General features: G+C 37.5%; 1 protein-coding gene across 1 annotated transcript in view; it reads left to right on the top strand.

Annotated features, from left to right (window-relative positions):
• LOC134535265 (fatty acid synthase-like) overlaps nt 1-18,243 on the top strand; it is a 171,669-nt gene that overhangs the window by 119,164 nt on the left and 34,262 nt on the right. The window contains exons 9-11 of the mRNA XM_063374338.1: nt 1,933-2,185; nt 2,711-2,895; nt 6,146-6,445. Of these exons, the coding sequence (XP_063230408.1) occupies nt 1,933-2,185; nt 2,711-2,895; nt 6,146-6,445 (738 nt within the window). The remainder of the gene's footprint in view (nt 1-1,932; nt 2,186-2,710; nt 2,896-6,145; nt 6,446-18,243) is intronic.

Genomic DNA, 18,243 nt, shown 5'->3' with positions numbered 1-18,243 from the left:
GGTCTATACAAATGACATTCATCATGTCCTGGTATTGTGGTCCGAATACACTTGTCCTATAAGTATAGCATTTTACATGAATTTTTTGGAATGTACTCTTAGTATCGAAGAAAATAGACTTCAATGTTAGGCATAGCGACAAAGTATTTCATTGGTTGAACAGGTATCTTGTCTAGTGATGATTTTATTTGAGTGAATGATTAATATACTGCACGATAGGTAATGGGAACAGAATATAAATTTTAAGCTTTAGTTATCCTTATCACTTTCCGAGAATCAAACCGAGGACGAAAATCTATCGCGCCAATCATTATTTTAATAAGTGAATTTTTTAATGAATTTTGGAATTCTTCCCGAATTTCTAGGTCAATAATTAGGAATTTCCACGATGTAGGACATATAGGCTTAATGGAGGCTTATTTGAGGAACTTAAGCCACATTTCGAATTTTGAACATGATTCACTAAATAAGTGCTTTTTACACAAAATTTTAATATTTGCTTCAGTAAAGGATCGAAGCAAGAACAGGAATCCACCAATTAAATCTGTCAATTAATGATTGATTTTATTTGTGGACCTTTGAAATTTTTCTCGAATTTCTAGTTGAATAATTACGAATTTCGAAGATGGTGCCCCTATGTCAAGATGGCGGGCACCTCAGTACACTAAATAAATACTGCACTGTAGCGGGTAAAAATTAAACTAACATGGTGGTAGTGCACTTTAGCAGACAAAAAATAGATGGTTGACTCCAGCAGACGAAAACAAGATTGCGACTCCAGCAGTCGTAAACAAGATTGTGAGCGTGACTTCGTACTAGTTGGCGATATATACCTTAGCATCAGTCTGTCGGTGGCTTCCATGGAGAAAGGATCTGTTTTCATTTATTTATTTTTGTCCTCACCTGGTTCAAAAAAAATTCTTCATGCCAAGAGTATTAATTAAAAATTAATTAATAAAAACTTAAAAAATCATAATTTTTAATTTTTTTATAATTATAATTAAAGGTTTTCAGTATGGCGGCTGTGACATCTTAATCCAAGATGGTAGAATTTTTTTTGTATAAATTTTTATTAATATATATATATTTTTTTTTGTACATTGAAATTTTTCTATACTTTCGAAATTAAAACTTACGGATTTTCAGAATAGCGGCCGTAACTAAAATTGCAATGTTGACTTAACAATTAAAAATTTTTTGTGTGATGTAAGAAAGGATTTTTCTTATTTTAATAGAATTGTAATATTTTTTTTATTTTCATTAATAACTTACATGTTTTCTCTCGCTCGCAATCAAACCGAGGAACAAAATCGATTAAGTAACTGAAAATTTGAAATAAAACTTTGCCAAAATTTGGCGGATTTTTGAAATTTTAAAGGCAAATGTCAAGGTCATCCTTGATGACCGTCGTTACTTTACTATCCAAAATGGTGAAAGGCTCCTCCGTCGTCCTGGTGAATCTTGTCACAGTATGACCTATTATAAAATACGTCCATTTACTTTTGCGGGGCCCCAAATGTTTGGGAAAGAGACCTGGTAGGTATGACAATAGCCCTTCACTGGAAAATATTAAGAATAAACTACTTGTAACAGTGGATTTTAAATCAAACTTGAACTTAAATTTCAGCGAATGTTTTGGCAAATTGTCTGACATTCTTCTGCGATAAATTATCCTGGAGTTAAATTCAAAAATGCAATTGATCGGTTTCCATTGAAGAAGTAACATTATATGAAACAGTACATATTTTATGATAAAGAATCATGAGATTTGATAGGTTTCACCAGCACTTATAAATTCCTGCTGATAACTATTCAAAACTACTTTTTTTTTCTCATTAATGTTCGTATTTTTCACATAAAATGGGACAAACAACGAAAATAAAAATGAAAGGGCCATCGCAAAGCTCGTAGCTGTGTGAAACTCGTGCGCAGGTGGAGAGGCGCGTGGCCGACGGGCTGCACGGGCTCGCCGTGCAGTGGGGGCCCGTGGCCGACGTGGGGCTGGCCGCCGACCTGCCGGCCCCCGGGGCGGCGCACCAGAGCGTGGCCAGCTTCCTGGCGACCCTGGAGGCGCTGGTGTCGTCGGGGCGGCGAGGCGTCGTGACCAGCGTGGTGGCAGCGGCGGCCGGCATCCCCGGCGGCGGCAGCGGGGACCAGCTGCTGCTCACGCTCTCCAAGATACTCAGTGAGGCGCCTCTGTTTACAACTTTCTCTTGGCAAACCTACTGTGAGTTGAAGTTGCTTGGCTGCGACCCTGAAGATGGCAACTGCAAGCACCACCGAATCGTCGGTGAAATATCCATCCCCGGCGTGATTACAACCCAGAAACAAAAAAAAATAGCCGCGAAAGTCTGGGGTCCTTATTATCTGAAAATTATAATTTTAAAAATTATTGGTTTAGTTTCTTGATAATTTACACTATATTATTATTATTTTGTGCAACCATGCCATTTATTTCCACTGAAGTATTGCATTTTGTTCCGTCATACCAATTTTTACTCCATTGTACCATTTTGTTAGGTTATCGTACCAACATTTTGTATCATCGTAGCATCATTTTGTATTATCACACCATCATCATGTGTCATCGTACCATCCTTTTGTGTCATCCTCATGTTTTTGTGACTTTACCATATTGATCGTAACATAGTTTTTTGTGATGGTACTACCATTTAATGACAAGACACTGACGATCAACTCAACCTGGCAGATGTTACAGACGTGCGGGAGTTGCCCCCGCACGCCACGCTGGCCGAGCTTGGCGTCGACTCGCTCATGCAGGTGGAGATACGCATGGGCATCGAGCGGCACTCCGGGCTGGCGCTCTCCCACGCCGAGACTAGGAACCTCACCGTGGAGAGAATTCTGTGCCTGGCGGGCCGCGCTCTCTCCGAGGTACGCCCGTGCAGTGCGAGGCGAACACAAACTGCACTTTACTTTTCGCCCGTCGCCTTATTGACCCCCCATCAGTCCCACACATACCCCAAGTTCACCACGTTTGCCAGAATTAATTCATTTTCCCGATTTTTGAGTATATTTTATATGATATAACATAGTCACCCTTTTATTTTATTTACGATCATCTAGACGTGCGAATAAACAAACTCCCGCAAAAAATTAAAAAACTGCATTTGTTTTTAGAATTTCATATGAACACCCATTTTTCATATTATTTATGTGGCTGATCCAACATTCAACTATTACAAGAGCAAATAAAATTGAAAATAATAATTCCGAATGATTTTTGCATGCGTTAAACTCAAGGTCAGTAAAATGTAAATGGTAAAGTCACTCTACATTCGCTGCCACTAAATGAGCGGTTTAAAAAATTCTATGTTTTTTACGAAAGAGTCCTTACATTTTTGTGTATGATTTAAACTTTTAAAAATTTATTCAAGTACTATGAATTACAAATTTAGTTTTGCATACCAGTTTGTAACAAAATCTGCTTTCTTCTTAATATTTGCTCCTTTACTTAGTGAGGAGGCAGGAAATTTGATGTTGTTGAATGTGATACCCGACATACGTTTTATTTAGGATGGCACAGATACAATGATGATAAATTTGTAACCACTGTGCTGAAACATGACTGTCCTACGCACAGAAAGTGTTTTGTTTTATTTAAATAACATTTTTAATTATTATTATTATTATTATTTATTGACATTTGATGTTTTGTTCTATGATTATATATTTGGACGTATCTGCAACTACCGTTCTCTATGGCGTATCTGAATGACGCCGAAGCTCAATTAACAAGACCCATCTAGGGAACATTGGACTTGAAACGGCAAATTGAACTTTTTATTTATAATTTGTAAAACAGAATTTCCATTGTTGGAAAATCCTATTTTAAATTTAAGGCATTTTGATGTATTAATTAGTTTTGTTAATTGTCTGTGAGTGATTTTGAACGTGTAATTAAGTCAACAATCTTAGGGTTTCAGCCAATCAGCGACGGTGTTACTTAAGATAAGCGTCACTACAGAATTAACGGTAACGAGTCTTGAATTAACGGCGATGATGGCTACATAGCCTGGGTTTAAATACCCTCAAAAATCAACGAAGATAAATAGCTGGGTAGATCATCCTACAACCAGGATGCTTAATACATCGTATAAGCCTAAAGTTCATGTTATTTAATTAGGGCACGTCATAACTGACGTGTATTCAGGTGTGATTTACCGTGAGTAAACAGCCGACTCATGATGCTATGTTAATGTAACTGTTTTCTACCTACATACATCGTAATATTGCCGACGGACTTTTAAATATTACTTTTCATTGTTGAGCGTGTTAAGGGACGTTTTGAGATAAACATTTTTATAAAAACAATCACGTATCCTGTTTCTACACTTGACTTTGTTCAAACACCCAGAGGTGAACTGAGACAGATGTCTCAAGATGCTTCACCGCAATTATTTATTGAGCTCAGCCGCGGAATATAAAAATCAATTTTAATAAAGAACACTGCAAATAAATATTATTTTCTCACGCAAAATTTTCGATTATAACTTGAGATTTCAACAGACATTATTATTTTGAAACTATATGAACTTTTTTTTTATGCTATCATGTGTGCAACCTAGATCCAGCAATTTTATAAAACATGAATAGCATACCACTGGACCAACTAGAAACATAAATATAATTTTATTTGATTAAAGAATATTGGTATTAATCATATGTTTCCATGTTGTCATTTTACAGTGTATATGTATGTGTCCTTTATGTTTTCAAGTCGTCTGTTGTCTATTCTCATGCCTTGTGAAGATTTTAAAGTGTGACAATATTTCATTTTTCCCTTATGTACCACACGACATTAACCTTGACCTATGAAGGAATTTAAGTTGTGCATAAGGGTGGCACCCATATATAAATTTTGAAACTTAATAACAGAATATACTTAGTTACAGAGCCATAAATATCCATAGAGAAATTATTTATTATTTAAACTCTGATAACTAAATAACACCATTCCTACATCTATATACCATATTCAGGAAGTGACAATTGTATTTTGTTCCTACCTAACAACACCACACATTATCTGTGTATATGTATAGATAGTGCATAGCACACCACGTGTTTAAGCAGTGATGTAGCATGTAAATGCTTTACATTATATATCTTTCTGGTGTTTCTTGGATCAATATTGCCAAAAATGTAATAAGTGCATCTGAAATATCAACTGTAGGATGAGAACAACTAGCGAAAAGTCATGTTGCATTAGGCTTTTGTAACAAAGCATTAGCTCAAAGTTAAAATATTTTCAATGGCTATAATAAAAACAAGAGTATATTATCCAGCGAGCACAGACTTCTAGCAAGATACCTCAGACTTCTGAATATTAAGCCTGTGATGAAACAGTAGTAGTGGAATGACTGGAATAACGCAAATAAATACTTAAGTCACGCGCAATACCAAAAACCAATTATACTTAATAGTTACAAGATAACACCTGCATGCAGTGAGAAATGATTGAAGTTATACTTCTTTAGGCAAGTTATGAAAAAAAAATGAGAGTCAATTTTTACAATGCGCGCGCAGCATGTAATTAACAATCGACAGAATGAAAAAATGCTGCATAGAAATAAAAAATTCTTGTGCTTTTAAATCATATACTTTAGTGAATGTTAATGGCCCTAGCCCATCGGCAATGCTATGGATCGGTGGCGAATAATTGTCAGTTGATTCCTAAAATCTGCATTGTAATTTTGTTTAGTAATTGGAACAGAAACATTCAGCTAAACTTTCAAGAAACAACTTTATTACTACAAAATAGTGTTCGCAGATCCTACTGTGTTCGTATTCATACCGGCACATTTATGCTTTGTGTGGTTCCAGTACCTCCAATAGTTAAAAGTTTTTGTTAACCATTCCCTGAACAGCTTTTCAGTAATACTGCACACATAAATAAATATGTAAAAATAAAGAAAGTCAAATTGTAGAATATTCGATTATCTTTTCCATGATTTATAAAAAAAATGGTTCTTGAATGAAACAATAATTTTCGTAAGAGACACTCAGTATTACCTCATAAATGCAAAAATAACGACAGCCATAAGATAGTTGTGATTAGCAGTAGTTACAGGACGACGTGGCAGTAGTGCTAGTTGCCATGATGGTTCCCTTGGCGACGCAGGTGCCCGTGGAAGGAGTCTCGCCGGAACAAGAGGAGGCCCGTCGCTTTGTTGCCCTCATGCAGCTGGGCGGCTCGACCACGGCTGCCTTGCCGCTGCCCCGCGACACGACGGTCCACCTGGGCCCGGCCGCGACGGTCCCAGGGGAACGTCGGCCACTGTTCCTCGTGCACCCGGTGGACGGCCGCGCCGACAGCCTGCGCGAGCTCGCCTCAAGCCTGGACCGGCCGGCGGTGTGCTTCCAGTTCAGCCACGAGGCGCCGCGCCAGTCGCTGTCGCGCCTTGCCGCCTTCTACATCCAGGTCGGCGTTGCCTCTCCACCACTCCCCACTCTAACTGCCGGGACTCGGTACCTGGTGTTTGAAGTAGTTTAGAACACACCCGCTAGATAGTAGCTTTCATCATACAGTACTACCACAGACACATTGTGAGAAGTATCAGACAAACAACAGTGAAAATTTATTCATTTTATTTTGGTAGGCATGTATTTTGTGGAATAGCATACCAGAAATACTGAATTTTATACCATGGAGTTAGGAGTTGTTGGGAGACGGTATGCTGAGACGTAGTTGAAGTTACTTTTCAAACCTTTATCACCATATTGTTCCACCCAAAATATTGCGAAAATTTAGCTTGAGAACGTCTGAGGATAGTAAGAATGAATGCTAATCTCCAACGTTAAAAATAGTCACATTTATTGAAAAAAAAATTCATTCTCCTGTTTCCACAATGCAAAAACTACACTTTAGCCAATGTTTTGGGCGTCTAACTAACATGGCGCACAGTGGCGACTCGTCAGGGTAAGCAAGGCAAGCAGTGCTTGCTCAGGCAGTTTCCAGACATTGTATTTTTTAAATAAATATTTTATTCAGAATAGTATTTTACTTTGGCCCGTGCAGTTAGGTGTATGTATTTTTTACACTATCTTCATGGGACACAATACTGTGCGCTGTGCGCTATAAGAAAATAAGTCGTTGACACACAAAACATGCAGTTTTAGAAGCTTTGCTAGGTGTAGAAGCGCTGGTAGGACCGCTTTCACCAGGAAGGCTGCCGCAGTAGTTTCCTTTCGGAAGGGGGAGGCATCGTACAAAGGTTCGAGGAGGGATTGGCTGTAAAAATACGTGGTAGAAGCAATGAAGGTAACGCTTTCTTGCTGAACTGAAGCGAACATGGCCGAAGCAGACGGTGGAATTCTTCCGCCGACTGCTTCGGCTATGTCCGCTACATTTCGGCACGGCAGGTGGCGAGTTTCCCTGTGTCTATGCAGATTTTACCTAGACCAAACCTATCTCTAGTTATAGTTTATATTTAAGAGTGAGGGGAGTTAGTCATGACGCCAATCGTTGCCATGGCTGGCCAATCCCCTCCTAGCACATGATGCATGCGACCCTCTTCCTGCATGGCTAATCCCAGCATGACAAGGCGTATAGGCTTCGGCCTGATACGCACCTAGGTCCCTCCCTAACCCGGACCCCTCCTAAATACACTTAGTTTAGTTAGGTTAGAAAAATCGTGGCGTTTCAGGAATGATTGACGTGCCAGTTTCTTGGTACACGTACCAGTTAACAGAGTTTCTGATCACGTATGAAGAGAATTTATTTTGTGTTGGTACGAAAAATACCAAGATTTAATTTTTACTATTCTACAAAAAATTAACATTAAAGCCAGTTTTAGACTTAGGCTAGTTTCACAGTTAGTTTTAAAAATATGCGTAAACTATAACGACAATTTTTGTCGTGTGAACCAGTATTTTGACTGAAGTACCAGTTTTTGTAGGTCAGGCCTAGGGATGTCTAACACTCACAGAATAGGATAATACAGTGTTACACGAAATCGGTACGTTTGTTTGCGCGTGCGGTAACGCTATCACATAACTCGTACCTATTGATTTTATTAATTTTAGTTTTGGTACTTAGAAACTTAAGAAAGTTAATTGTGAGACTAAGAACCGAGAAAATTAAATGAATGATGAAACAGAAAAACTTGGATGTAAGTGTGGTGTGTGTGGATTACGAGCAAATAATTTTTCCTGCAGTGCCTACACTTTTCAGGATTGATGTGACATCATTAAAGAAGGTATGCCGACACCGGAAGTTACTATTACGGCAACACGTAAGAAAGGCAGTTTTGTGCGCCATTTAAAAAAAAAAAGTCTATCAAAAACTTTTTTGGTTAGCGAGATGCAACAGCCTAAACAAACTGTTTTAATAAACTTGTTTTTGTCTCTTATAGAATTTGGGAAACATAGAGTCGATATTGGTTTAGATAGATCCAAACAATTAAGCACACAACGTCATAACGAAAAAGTTAAAAGAAACAGAGAAATTCTGAAGCATTTAATATATGTTGTTTGTTTCTTAGGTCTGCAGGAATTGCCATTCCGTGGTCATGACAAAACAAAAGAATCGGAAAACCGTGGTAATTATGGCGAATTACTTGATTAAATTGCGAATTATTATCCAGTATTGTCGCAGCATCTCGAGGCGGCCACAGTATTTTCTGGTATGTCATGCAACATTCAAAACTATCTAATAGAATCCATTCAGAATGTTGTGTTGGCCGAAATTAAAAATTAAATTGAAAAATCAGTTTTTGTGTCAATTTTACTCGACGAGACATCGAACTGTGCTGAATTTAATCAGTTGTCCACTGTTTTTAGATTTGTAAGTACTGATGGAGACATAAACGAGCGATTTTATGGATTCACTGATGTTAGATGTAATAGGTCAGCGAGAGCCATAGCCAGCCATGCAATTGACGTAGTCGCATTAGCTAACTGTGGGAGCAAACTTGTCGCACAGTCTTATGATGGAGCTGCAGTTATGGCAGGAAATTTAAATTCCGTACAGAAACTGGTACGTGACCAATTCCCGTGTGCTTTGTTTGTACATTACTCAGCACACGTTTTGAACATTCTCTTAACGCAGTCTGTAAATAACATTAGCAAGTGTAGAGTGTTCTTCAGCACCCTATCTGGACTGTCTGCTTTTTTTTCGCACTCTACTAAACGGGTAGCTTGCTAGATAAGATAGTTGGGAAACGGTTGCCAGTTGTTGCACCAACAAGATAGAATTATAATTATAGACTTGTTAACACTGCATTTAGTAATCAATATTCACTTTTGGAAATGTTTACCACGATAACAGAACATCCACAAGAATGGGATAGTGACACTATTTCTTCAGCAAAAGGTTTTATCAGTTTTCTAGAAACTTTTGAAAAAGTTTTTTTCCCAGTTCTATTTTCTAAGATTTTTGACAGCACTGGACACTTGTATAATATACTGCAGACCAAACAACTCGACATCAGTTTCTGTATTCAGGAAATACAAGAAACGAAAGCATTTCTCTGTCAACTCAGAAACGATTTTGAAAGTGTTTTCTGTGACACGCTAAAATTCGGCCCCAACGCGAGAGTAATCGAGGCTACGTGCCGAAATATTAGACAACATCATCACACAAATCGAAACTCGTTTCGAAAACATCAATAAATTAAAATTTTTAGAATTTGTAAATGCTCCAAAATTCCAGCTGTTTTCACAGAGATTTCCTGAGATCCAGTTTAAGTCTCTAATCTAATATTATGGCAGTTATTTTGATCTTGATTCTAAGCTAAGGTCTGAACTCAAAGTTGTGTATAGTCGAGATGCTATGAAAACCAAAAGTGTTCAAAATTTTCTTAAATACATTCATGACAATGATTTACAATATGCTTTTTCACAGTTCCATAAATTGTGTGTGTTGGTGGTAACAATACCGTTTACAACATCATCTGTGGAGCGTTCATTTTCTACATTAAAACGAATAAAAACTTACTCACGAAACACAATGGGGCAAAACAGACTATCTGGTCTCGCACTTTTCTCTATAGAAAAGAAACTTTTGTCAAAAATAAAACTGACAGTTGATTTTTATGAATGTATCACGGCGGAATTTGTGAGAAAAGAGGAGAGAAGAATGTATTTTGGGTACAAAAGTTAGGGTACTTTTGTTTTTTGTTGCATAAAATCTATACAGAAAGCCTATATTAACCTATAAGGCAAGTATCCGCGAAGAGAGTAAACTGCTTTGAGGCGTAGTGATCTAAACAGCTGGGACGTTGCGCATTATAGGTGAGTTTGTGAAAATCATTAAAAATGTTAATTCTAAATCGTTATTTACGGTTTGTGTAGATACACTTTTGCATTTTAAAAAATCTAATGTGTTGTCATAAATATTACTGGAATGCTATAATTTGTTATATTAAAGATTTAATTAGTATTGTAATGGAAATATTTTCTGTCAATGAGAATTGTAATGCATGTTATAATTCTCCCGGTATAAAAATAATACAGATATGGACTGGGTAAGTCTTCGGGTTTGATAAAGGTATTTTTTGTTAAATTCTTAACTCAAAAACATTATACCATAAAATATTAATATGTCTACCAGTTGTATATTATATGTTTAGGCACAAAAACCACTTAAATAGCACCAATATTCCCCTTAAATTCTATTTTTCTTGGGAGAGTACCCCCCGGACCACCCACTTTATGAATGGGACGGAGGTTCCTACACCAGTAGTTGCTTCCCCTTGTGGAAAACGCACCCCTCGCCACTGCATACTACTAACTGGCTAAACTTTAAAAAAAATCTTTAAACAGCTCTCCTGAAAACTTAAGAAAATAGTCATAGTGCTCCTTCCCTCCGAGGCACAGATATATAAATATATATTTATACTAATATTATAAACGCGAAAGTTTGTAAGTATGGATGGATGTTTGTTGTTTTCACGTTAAAAACTACTGAATGGATTTTAATGACACTTTACAATAATATAGCTTATACATCAGAATAACACATAGGCTAAGTATTAATATGAAATTCCATCCTTAAGGGAGTGAAAAAGTGAAAATTTCTTTTTATAACTGAAAAAAATCATAGGTCATAGACATACAAATAGTGAGTGAGTGTCATTTCTCTATGTCTGCCACACGATCATACACATAGTAAGGTCTTGCAAATTCATATTTTTTTCCTTGGTGAGACCAGCCCGCTTAGTGGAGCTCACAGTGGCTAGCAAAATAAAGGTGCTAATAACAGTTTGGTTCTTAACTTCGTCAATAGATAGAGTTGCCTTGAATTTTAAACGCACCTTCGTTCGATGCGTTTGTCATGTCTTTAATTTTCGTTTGTTTGTGCCTTATGCGTTCCTATACCATTTATCCGATTGCGATTAAATTTTGGTGAGTTGTTATGCGGATGCCCGTGAAGGTTTCTGAGACAGTATAACTGTAGCAATATAGCAATAACGGTATAGCAATAGTTGGAGCACGAATCGTTTCAAAAAATTGTGTTTATTTCATATTATATAGCGGCACTTCGTCTGTTTTTGTTGTGTAAGTGCGCACGCATGAGACCATTTATTTGAATATAAAATAAAGAAATAGAGTGATATATATACACAGAGTTAGATTGAAAGAGACAGAGAGAAAAGTTGAAATAGAGAGAGGTATAGAGAATGAAATCGGTTAGATAAAGAGATATATAGATGTATAGCGCTATATAGAGATTTGTATATAGAAGAGATAGAGATAGTGGGAGGTATATGTGGATATAAAGAGATAAATAGAAATAGAGAGATACATATATATAGATGTAATTAGAGATAAATATATATTTAGAGATATGGATGATTTGTATATGTGTAACTACTTTAAACATATTACAAAACTAAACTGAATGAGGCATTGCAATGCATGCTGAGCATTAGCTAGATAATGGAATTATTTCAATATTAGTAATCACTTATTTTTCAGCTTTTTTCTATAGTGCTTTATAAAGTCTAGATTACATACAGACCACCAATTTTTCGATATATACAGGTAAATAACTATACACTGGCAGAACGTCTGTCGGGTACTGAAAGTGATATAAATTATTTTGCACACTTGACATTAAAATTTTCAATACAATTACTAACCACATCTGATTTCGAAAAAGGTCCCCTTCACCCTGTCTTCAGACCGGGCAACGCCGGCTACTGCAGCTAAAATGTAGGCCTATATATATCTGCAATCCAGTAATATTATCGAGTGAAAGTAAGCAAATAGTTAAAATTTTATATTTTTATTCAAGAGCTTAGCAAATAACTATTAAATTAGAATTTCTAAATTACAAAAGTCAAAATTTATGGAATTAACGTCGTTTGAAGATTAAAATATTTAACACACAAATCTCATACGTTTAAATATGCACCTGACACCAAAGTTAAGCTTTCTTATGGGATAAATATTTTGATTTGTGTCTTCCGTTCTCACCACTTTAAAATTCATTGACAAATGCAGCAAAATTACAAGTCAGTGCTATGCCTTAAAAATCTATATCTGTAAATGACGTTTTATAAAACGTGATAGAATAACTATTAACATTAAATAACATACTAAACTCCCTTTTATCGCAATGTTAAGGTGTCCGTCTGGTAAGCGTGTATGTATGGTAGTGAGGCGGGATGATAAGCGTGACGCTCGCTGGTATTAATAGTGCGGTACCGCCTCTAAGCGCAAGGCTCTGTACTTGCGCGCAGCCTTCTCGTCGTCCATAGGACAAAAATTAAATTTGAGCGTTGACCTTATCAATATATGTCGGAGAAATAAAGATAATTTAGGGGGCGTTCAAGTATTACGTAACACAGTTTTCGGGCAGTGGGGGTCTTGTAAAATGTTACAATGCTTTACAAGGTCGGGCAGGGGACAGGGGGGGTTCGAACAACGCGTTACGTAACATTGTTATTTAATTTAAATAAAAAAACTAGGAAATTAAAATTCCTCAAGTTTGCAACCCTTTTCGTTTATGTTTTACGGGGAATCCCTCAAATGTATAGTACGTCATTTTTATTTTGTTTTCGTTTGTCAGTATTCGTTAGTGTGTACGCAGAATCACATCGCTGTAGTTAGTGTTGTTAAAGTGAGTTTATACTGTAATGTCCTCAAAAGAGCGAGATTTTATCATCAGCTCTTCTTGGCCTATAAAACCTCTCATGCTGTCTTACCGGCGCAACTTAGCCTAAAAAATTCCAACGAAATTTGAAAAACGGCTAAAGAAAAACGAAAAAATAAAGAAACGTTTATAGAACATATACGTTATACAGGAGTTCAAGGTGAAGTCTACGAAGAAGAAAGCAACAATGCTTAGTTATTTTACACAGTTAAGTTTACTGCTGACATTTAATAATATTAAATAAAGGTTAGCTATGTAATATATAAACCAAACCTATATTTTTATAAAAGAACTGGTCATAAGTATTATGTATTTTTAGCTACCTACGAAAATATTAGCACTCCAGCAACACTGTTGTCAGCAAAGTCCAATGTCCAACCGACTTCGCGTACACTTCAACAAAAACAGGTGCGTATATACACTTTTTCAGTACAGTTTACGGTAACCTAAGAGGTTAACGCTCTTGCTAACAGCTGAGGGTCTCGGATTCAATTCCTGCTAGGGGCAAACATTTATGTGATGAACTTAGATGTTCGTTATGAGAAATCGCCCTAAACATTATTAATTAAACGTAGCGAAATGTTGTTTTTATGAAACTCTTAGGTCAATTTTACTAAATAAAAAGATCGAGATTTCTGACTTTGAAAACCTTTTTAAATACGCTTTATTGTTTAACGCACTATGTATATATTGTAACGATTTTACTGCGGGTTCGTAAAGGATAGCCCAATTAAAGATTTTTATCACACATGGTTTTATTTATTGCCACTGTTTACATTACTAGCTAATCTAAAAATGCCAATTAATCAATTGTACTTAAAAAACTGTTGCTTCCTCCAGTCACTCGTTTCTCACAATCCACACGCCTCGCTGAGCTGCACTTCTGGCGCAACTCTCGCCGCAGCACCCCTCGTGGTCCTCCGTCGCAGGACTCCGTCGCCGCACTCCGCCGCCGCTGTCGCACTTCCCCTTCGCCGAGATCCCACTCGACGCCTCGCTCGGAACTTCGCTTGGAACTCGGCCACGCCCGCGACCCTATCGCCCTGGAAGCTCCGCCGCGGGAAAGCACCCGCCTGAACTCTCTCTCTCTCTCTGAACTCCGACTGACTCTCTCGAGGCCACCGTCCTCGTTTTATCTATCAGCCGTGATTTCCAGAACTCGCGAGCGCGGTCGGGGCCAGTCGCGTCATTCCGCGCCGAACCGACGGCAGAAATCTCTCGAAACACATGTCGGCGGCTCGCGTAACTCCACAGCTGTCAGGTTTCAGTTACCTGTCAAAGGCAGGGCGCCGCGCGGGGAGTGGTGGGAATGAGGGGGGAAAGCAACAATCCTTGTTATCTTCGAGGCGCGCGCGGCGGATATCATGTTGTGGCAGTCGCCAGCCAACTTTGCACCTGCACGTGTCCCGGCCTTGCTCACGTTTGTAACAATATGTATGTATATGTTTATGTATATATGTATATTTTCTGTCTCAATAATATTTTATTTTCACTTAGTTTATAGGATACGGATGCTGTAACTTCATCCGCGTGTTCATCTCTTATGGAATCGATTGTCGGAGTCGCAGGAAGAGAGAGCACTGCCGTCAAACGAAAGATGAGCGATACCCATGATAGCGAAGTTAGATTACTAATGAGGAAACTGTGGACAACTTAGGCATCCCGTCTACGGAACCACATACGATTTCGATTGTTTCGATATCACTAAAAATGTTCCAACCAAACCGGCTCAAGAATCTCTTATGAAAAAAAAAGGCCTACTTCAACAGAAAATAAATGTTGTTACTGTAGCAAGGGACACTGGTATAGCCAAAGATAATGTTCACGAAGAAATAAAAAAAAACTACTGAAATAATTGAAAGTAGAAGAAAAATGTGTAAAGAAAAAAAGAGACACTGCCAGGCGTGCAAAAAAAAAATTTCAGCCAAAGAAATACTTGAGAAAGCTGAACGTCAGTAAAACAATCCTGCTGCAGTAAAACCTCGATCTGGTTCTGGTTGACTCGGAACCTGCTCCCCTGGAAATAATAATTAACATTGACATTCATTGAAGCGCTGCTGATGAACGCCGCCCAGCAGAGATGATTAGGAGTTGTCTCACTCTCTCCGACCCACATGAGAGATTCTTGTTGATGGGATTCCAAATTTCGCTAAGCGGTAATATCTTCATATACTCCCACGCGATTCTAACACTCAAGAGGGAAGAAGGCACGTACGCACCGTACCCGTAAAGTTAGCAAAACCACAGTCCGAAATGCACAAAAAGTACGAGGACGTGGAATTCTGCACTGCTACAATTAGGTCCTTGGAATCTCTTGCGTCGCTTCTGGGACAGCAGCAAGTATTTGTTCTGTCTCAAGACGATAAGGCCCGTGTACCAATAGGTTTACGCGCAGTGAAAAGTCTAAGCCTTCTTTTAATGCATATGGAATACAGAGTACTTTTACCTTACCATGACTGGGTCGTGGCAGAGCGGCACAAACTTATTCCTTCCTTATGAGCCAGCGTCAACGTGGATCCTAACGGTTCCGGTAAGGAAGAAGCTGTTGTTTACAGCGGGCTGACACACATATCCATAAGGAGTGGGAAACACGCATCCTCCACAGCGAACACCCATATCATATCACTTTTATCAGTGCCTGCATTCAAACCCTTAATTATGACAGAATCGAACACCATGAAGCCAGTGATAATCATCTTTGTAGATGGTGGGCCGGACGAAAATCCGCGTTATCGGAAAGTCAAAAACTTTGCCATTCAACACCTAAAAAAATACAACCTGGATGCCCTGTTTATAGCGACTAATGCTCCTGGGCGGAGTGTTCCAACCGAAATGAGCGACGCATGGCCTCCCTCAGCGAAAGACTGTCAGGAGTCATCCTGCCGCATTAACATTTTGGTTCTGATCTCGACAAGAAAGGAATTACTATTAAACAGTGGCGTAGCCAGAGGGGGGCCCCCCCGAAAGTTAATATTTTTTTTTAATATAAAGTTTGCATAAATAATTGTTATTTATTTTAAAATACTCTTGCACTTATCTTATTCATACTAAATTTTACCTCAATTTTAATATTTTACAATGGTATTGAGGACAAAGAGAAGTAACATTTACTCGGTTCCAGTGCTTAGTCTTAGGAAAGATGGAATAACTTTGTACTTCATAGGAAGGAAGTTGTTGCCAGGTTACACGTAAAGTATAGATATGTGCGACAAAAAAAGAAAGGAAGTAATTTACTTTCGTATTTTAATAAAGTGCCGAAGCAAGACGGAAGTGGAGATGATATGACAATGACAGGTGTATCAATACAGGTAAGATTTATAACTAATAAGTTAATCACGAGTTGGAAGTTAATATTACTAAAATACTAAGTTTCCATATAGGTTCGATAACATTTCTAAAATGCTTACCGTTTTTAACATGGCCACGGAAACGGGTTTCAAAACGTTATGTCTCAATGTCATTACACCAATTGGAATAGTACCTAACGGACTGAGTCGAACATAAAATGCTATGGAAACGCGGATCGTATTGGGAAGGGATGGAAAGTAAATGAAATTTGCATTTTTTTTCCGGCTACAGTTGCCACGTAATCAGGAATAACAACCCTTTTATCGCGTCAATTAAATTTACTTGCGGAATTTAATTCCATATGTGGCAGAATGAAAACAGCTGTTTGTTTTTATTTATTTGTTTATTTTATGTGAGCCAACATAAATTAAATCACGCCAATAATCCAACACGCAAATATGTCATGCGAATCGAAGTCGCTTTTAATCGGACTGAAATTTTCCATGGGAATAGGTATTGTTCACAATCTAGATTCAATAACCAAAACGTTTTGGTACCTACATGGAAATAATCAATGTTTTTTATTGTTTCATCTAGAGATGGAGCCTTAGAGTCTTAAGCTGACCCAAAATAGCTACAGAAAAACAACATAAAATCAAGCCGGGCAAAAAAAAAAGATCCTATTTGAGCTTAAATCAATGCCATTTATACGAAGGAAAAAAATAGTTTCTCTTTCTTCATAATAATTACATTAATAGTTTTAGACGACAGTAAATTTTTTAAAAGTTTCGAGTGTGTAAACAATTTTTTCTTATTATTTATTTTTTATTACATTATTTACTTTTTTGAAATCTGTGACTTGATTCAGTGGTTAAAAATTAACTTATTTGATATAACATTTTATAGCTCATGCATGTGAATGGAATGGGGGAAACTAATTTATATACATCATTAGTCACATGCATGTTATTTATATTAACTGCAGTTATTAATGGGGTACTTTGTAGAAAAAAGGTGTACAATAACATTCTGCATTTAATTATTAGGTTCCCTGTGAGTTATTTGTTTATATATTTTACGAAGTTACGTATGAAGTAGACAGTCAAAAAACATACCCTAAATATTTATAATAACATAAATACTTTGAATTTGTTTATTGTAACTTTTCAAAGGCTTTAGTACCCATGCTCAACCAATTAATCGGACAATGCTACAGAAGTGTCTTTGTTCATTATTTTGTACAGGCTGCAGACGAAAATAAATCATCGCAGTGTTCAGGTCCTTCTTTGGAACACAGGCAATCTCTTGATGAGCAAAGCACATTTGAAATGGCGAGTTTAAAAATGCAAAATAAGCATGATATCGGGAGTTACATTGACAGACGCAATGTAAGCGAAGATGAAAAGGAAGCGGTTTTAAAAAACACGTGGACTCCAAATGCTGACTACAAATTCGAAAGTAAATTTAAGGGGAATAGAAAAAGGAATTTTCATATTAATATAAGATATGTTGATCCAGAAGTCATTGAACTGCATGAAGATTATCTGTCATTTGTTCCCGTGTATGATGTAAGTGGGGCTGGACTTGCAAATACTATAAAGAAAAAATTGGTTTCCCTTGGTTTGGATATGAACAGACTAAGAGGTCAGGGATACGATGGAGCATCAGCAATGAGAGGCGAATTCCGAGGTGTCCAAGCTATTATAGCAGAAGAATACCCGAAGGCATTGTATACTCATTGTGCCTCGCATTGCCTTAACCTCAGCCTCGACGAGTGAGGTGTGCAATTTTATTAGAGCTTCTCATAGAACACATGTACTGAAAACCAAATT

The sequence above is a fragment of the Bacillus rossius genome, chromosome 8 (assembly GCF_032445375.1).
Source record: "Bacillus rossius redtenbacheri isolate Brsri chromosome 8, Brsri_v3, whole genome shotgun sequence".
Taxonomy (NCBI): domain Eukaryota; kingdom Metazoa; phylum Arthropoda; class Insecta; order Phasmatodea; family Bacillidae; genus Bacillus; species Bacillus rossius.
The sequence above is the reverse complement of the archived record's forward strand: the minus strand, read 5'-3'. Positions and strand labels throughout refer to the sequence as shown.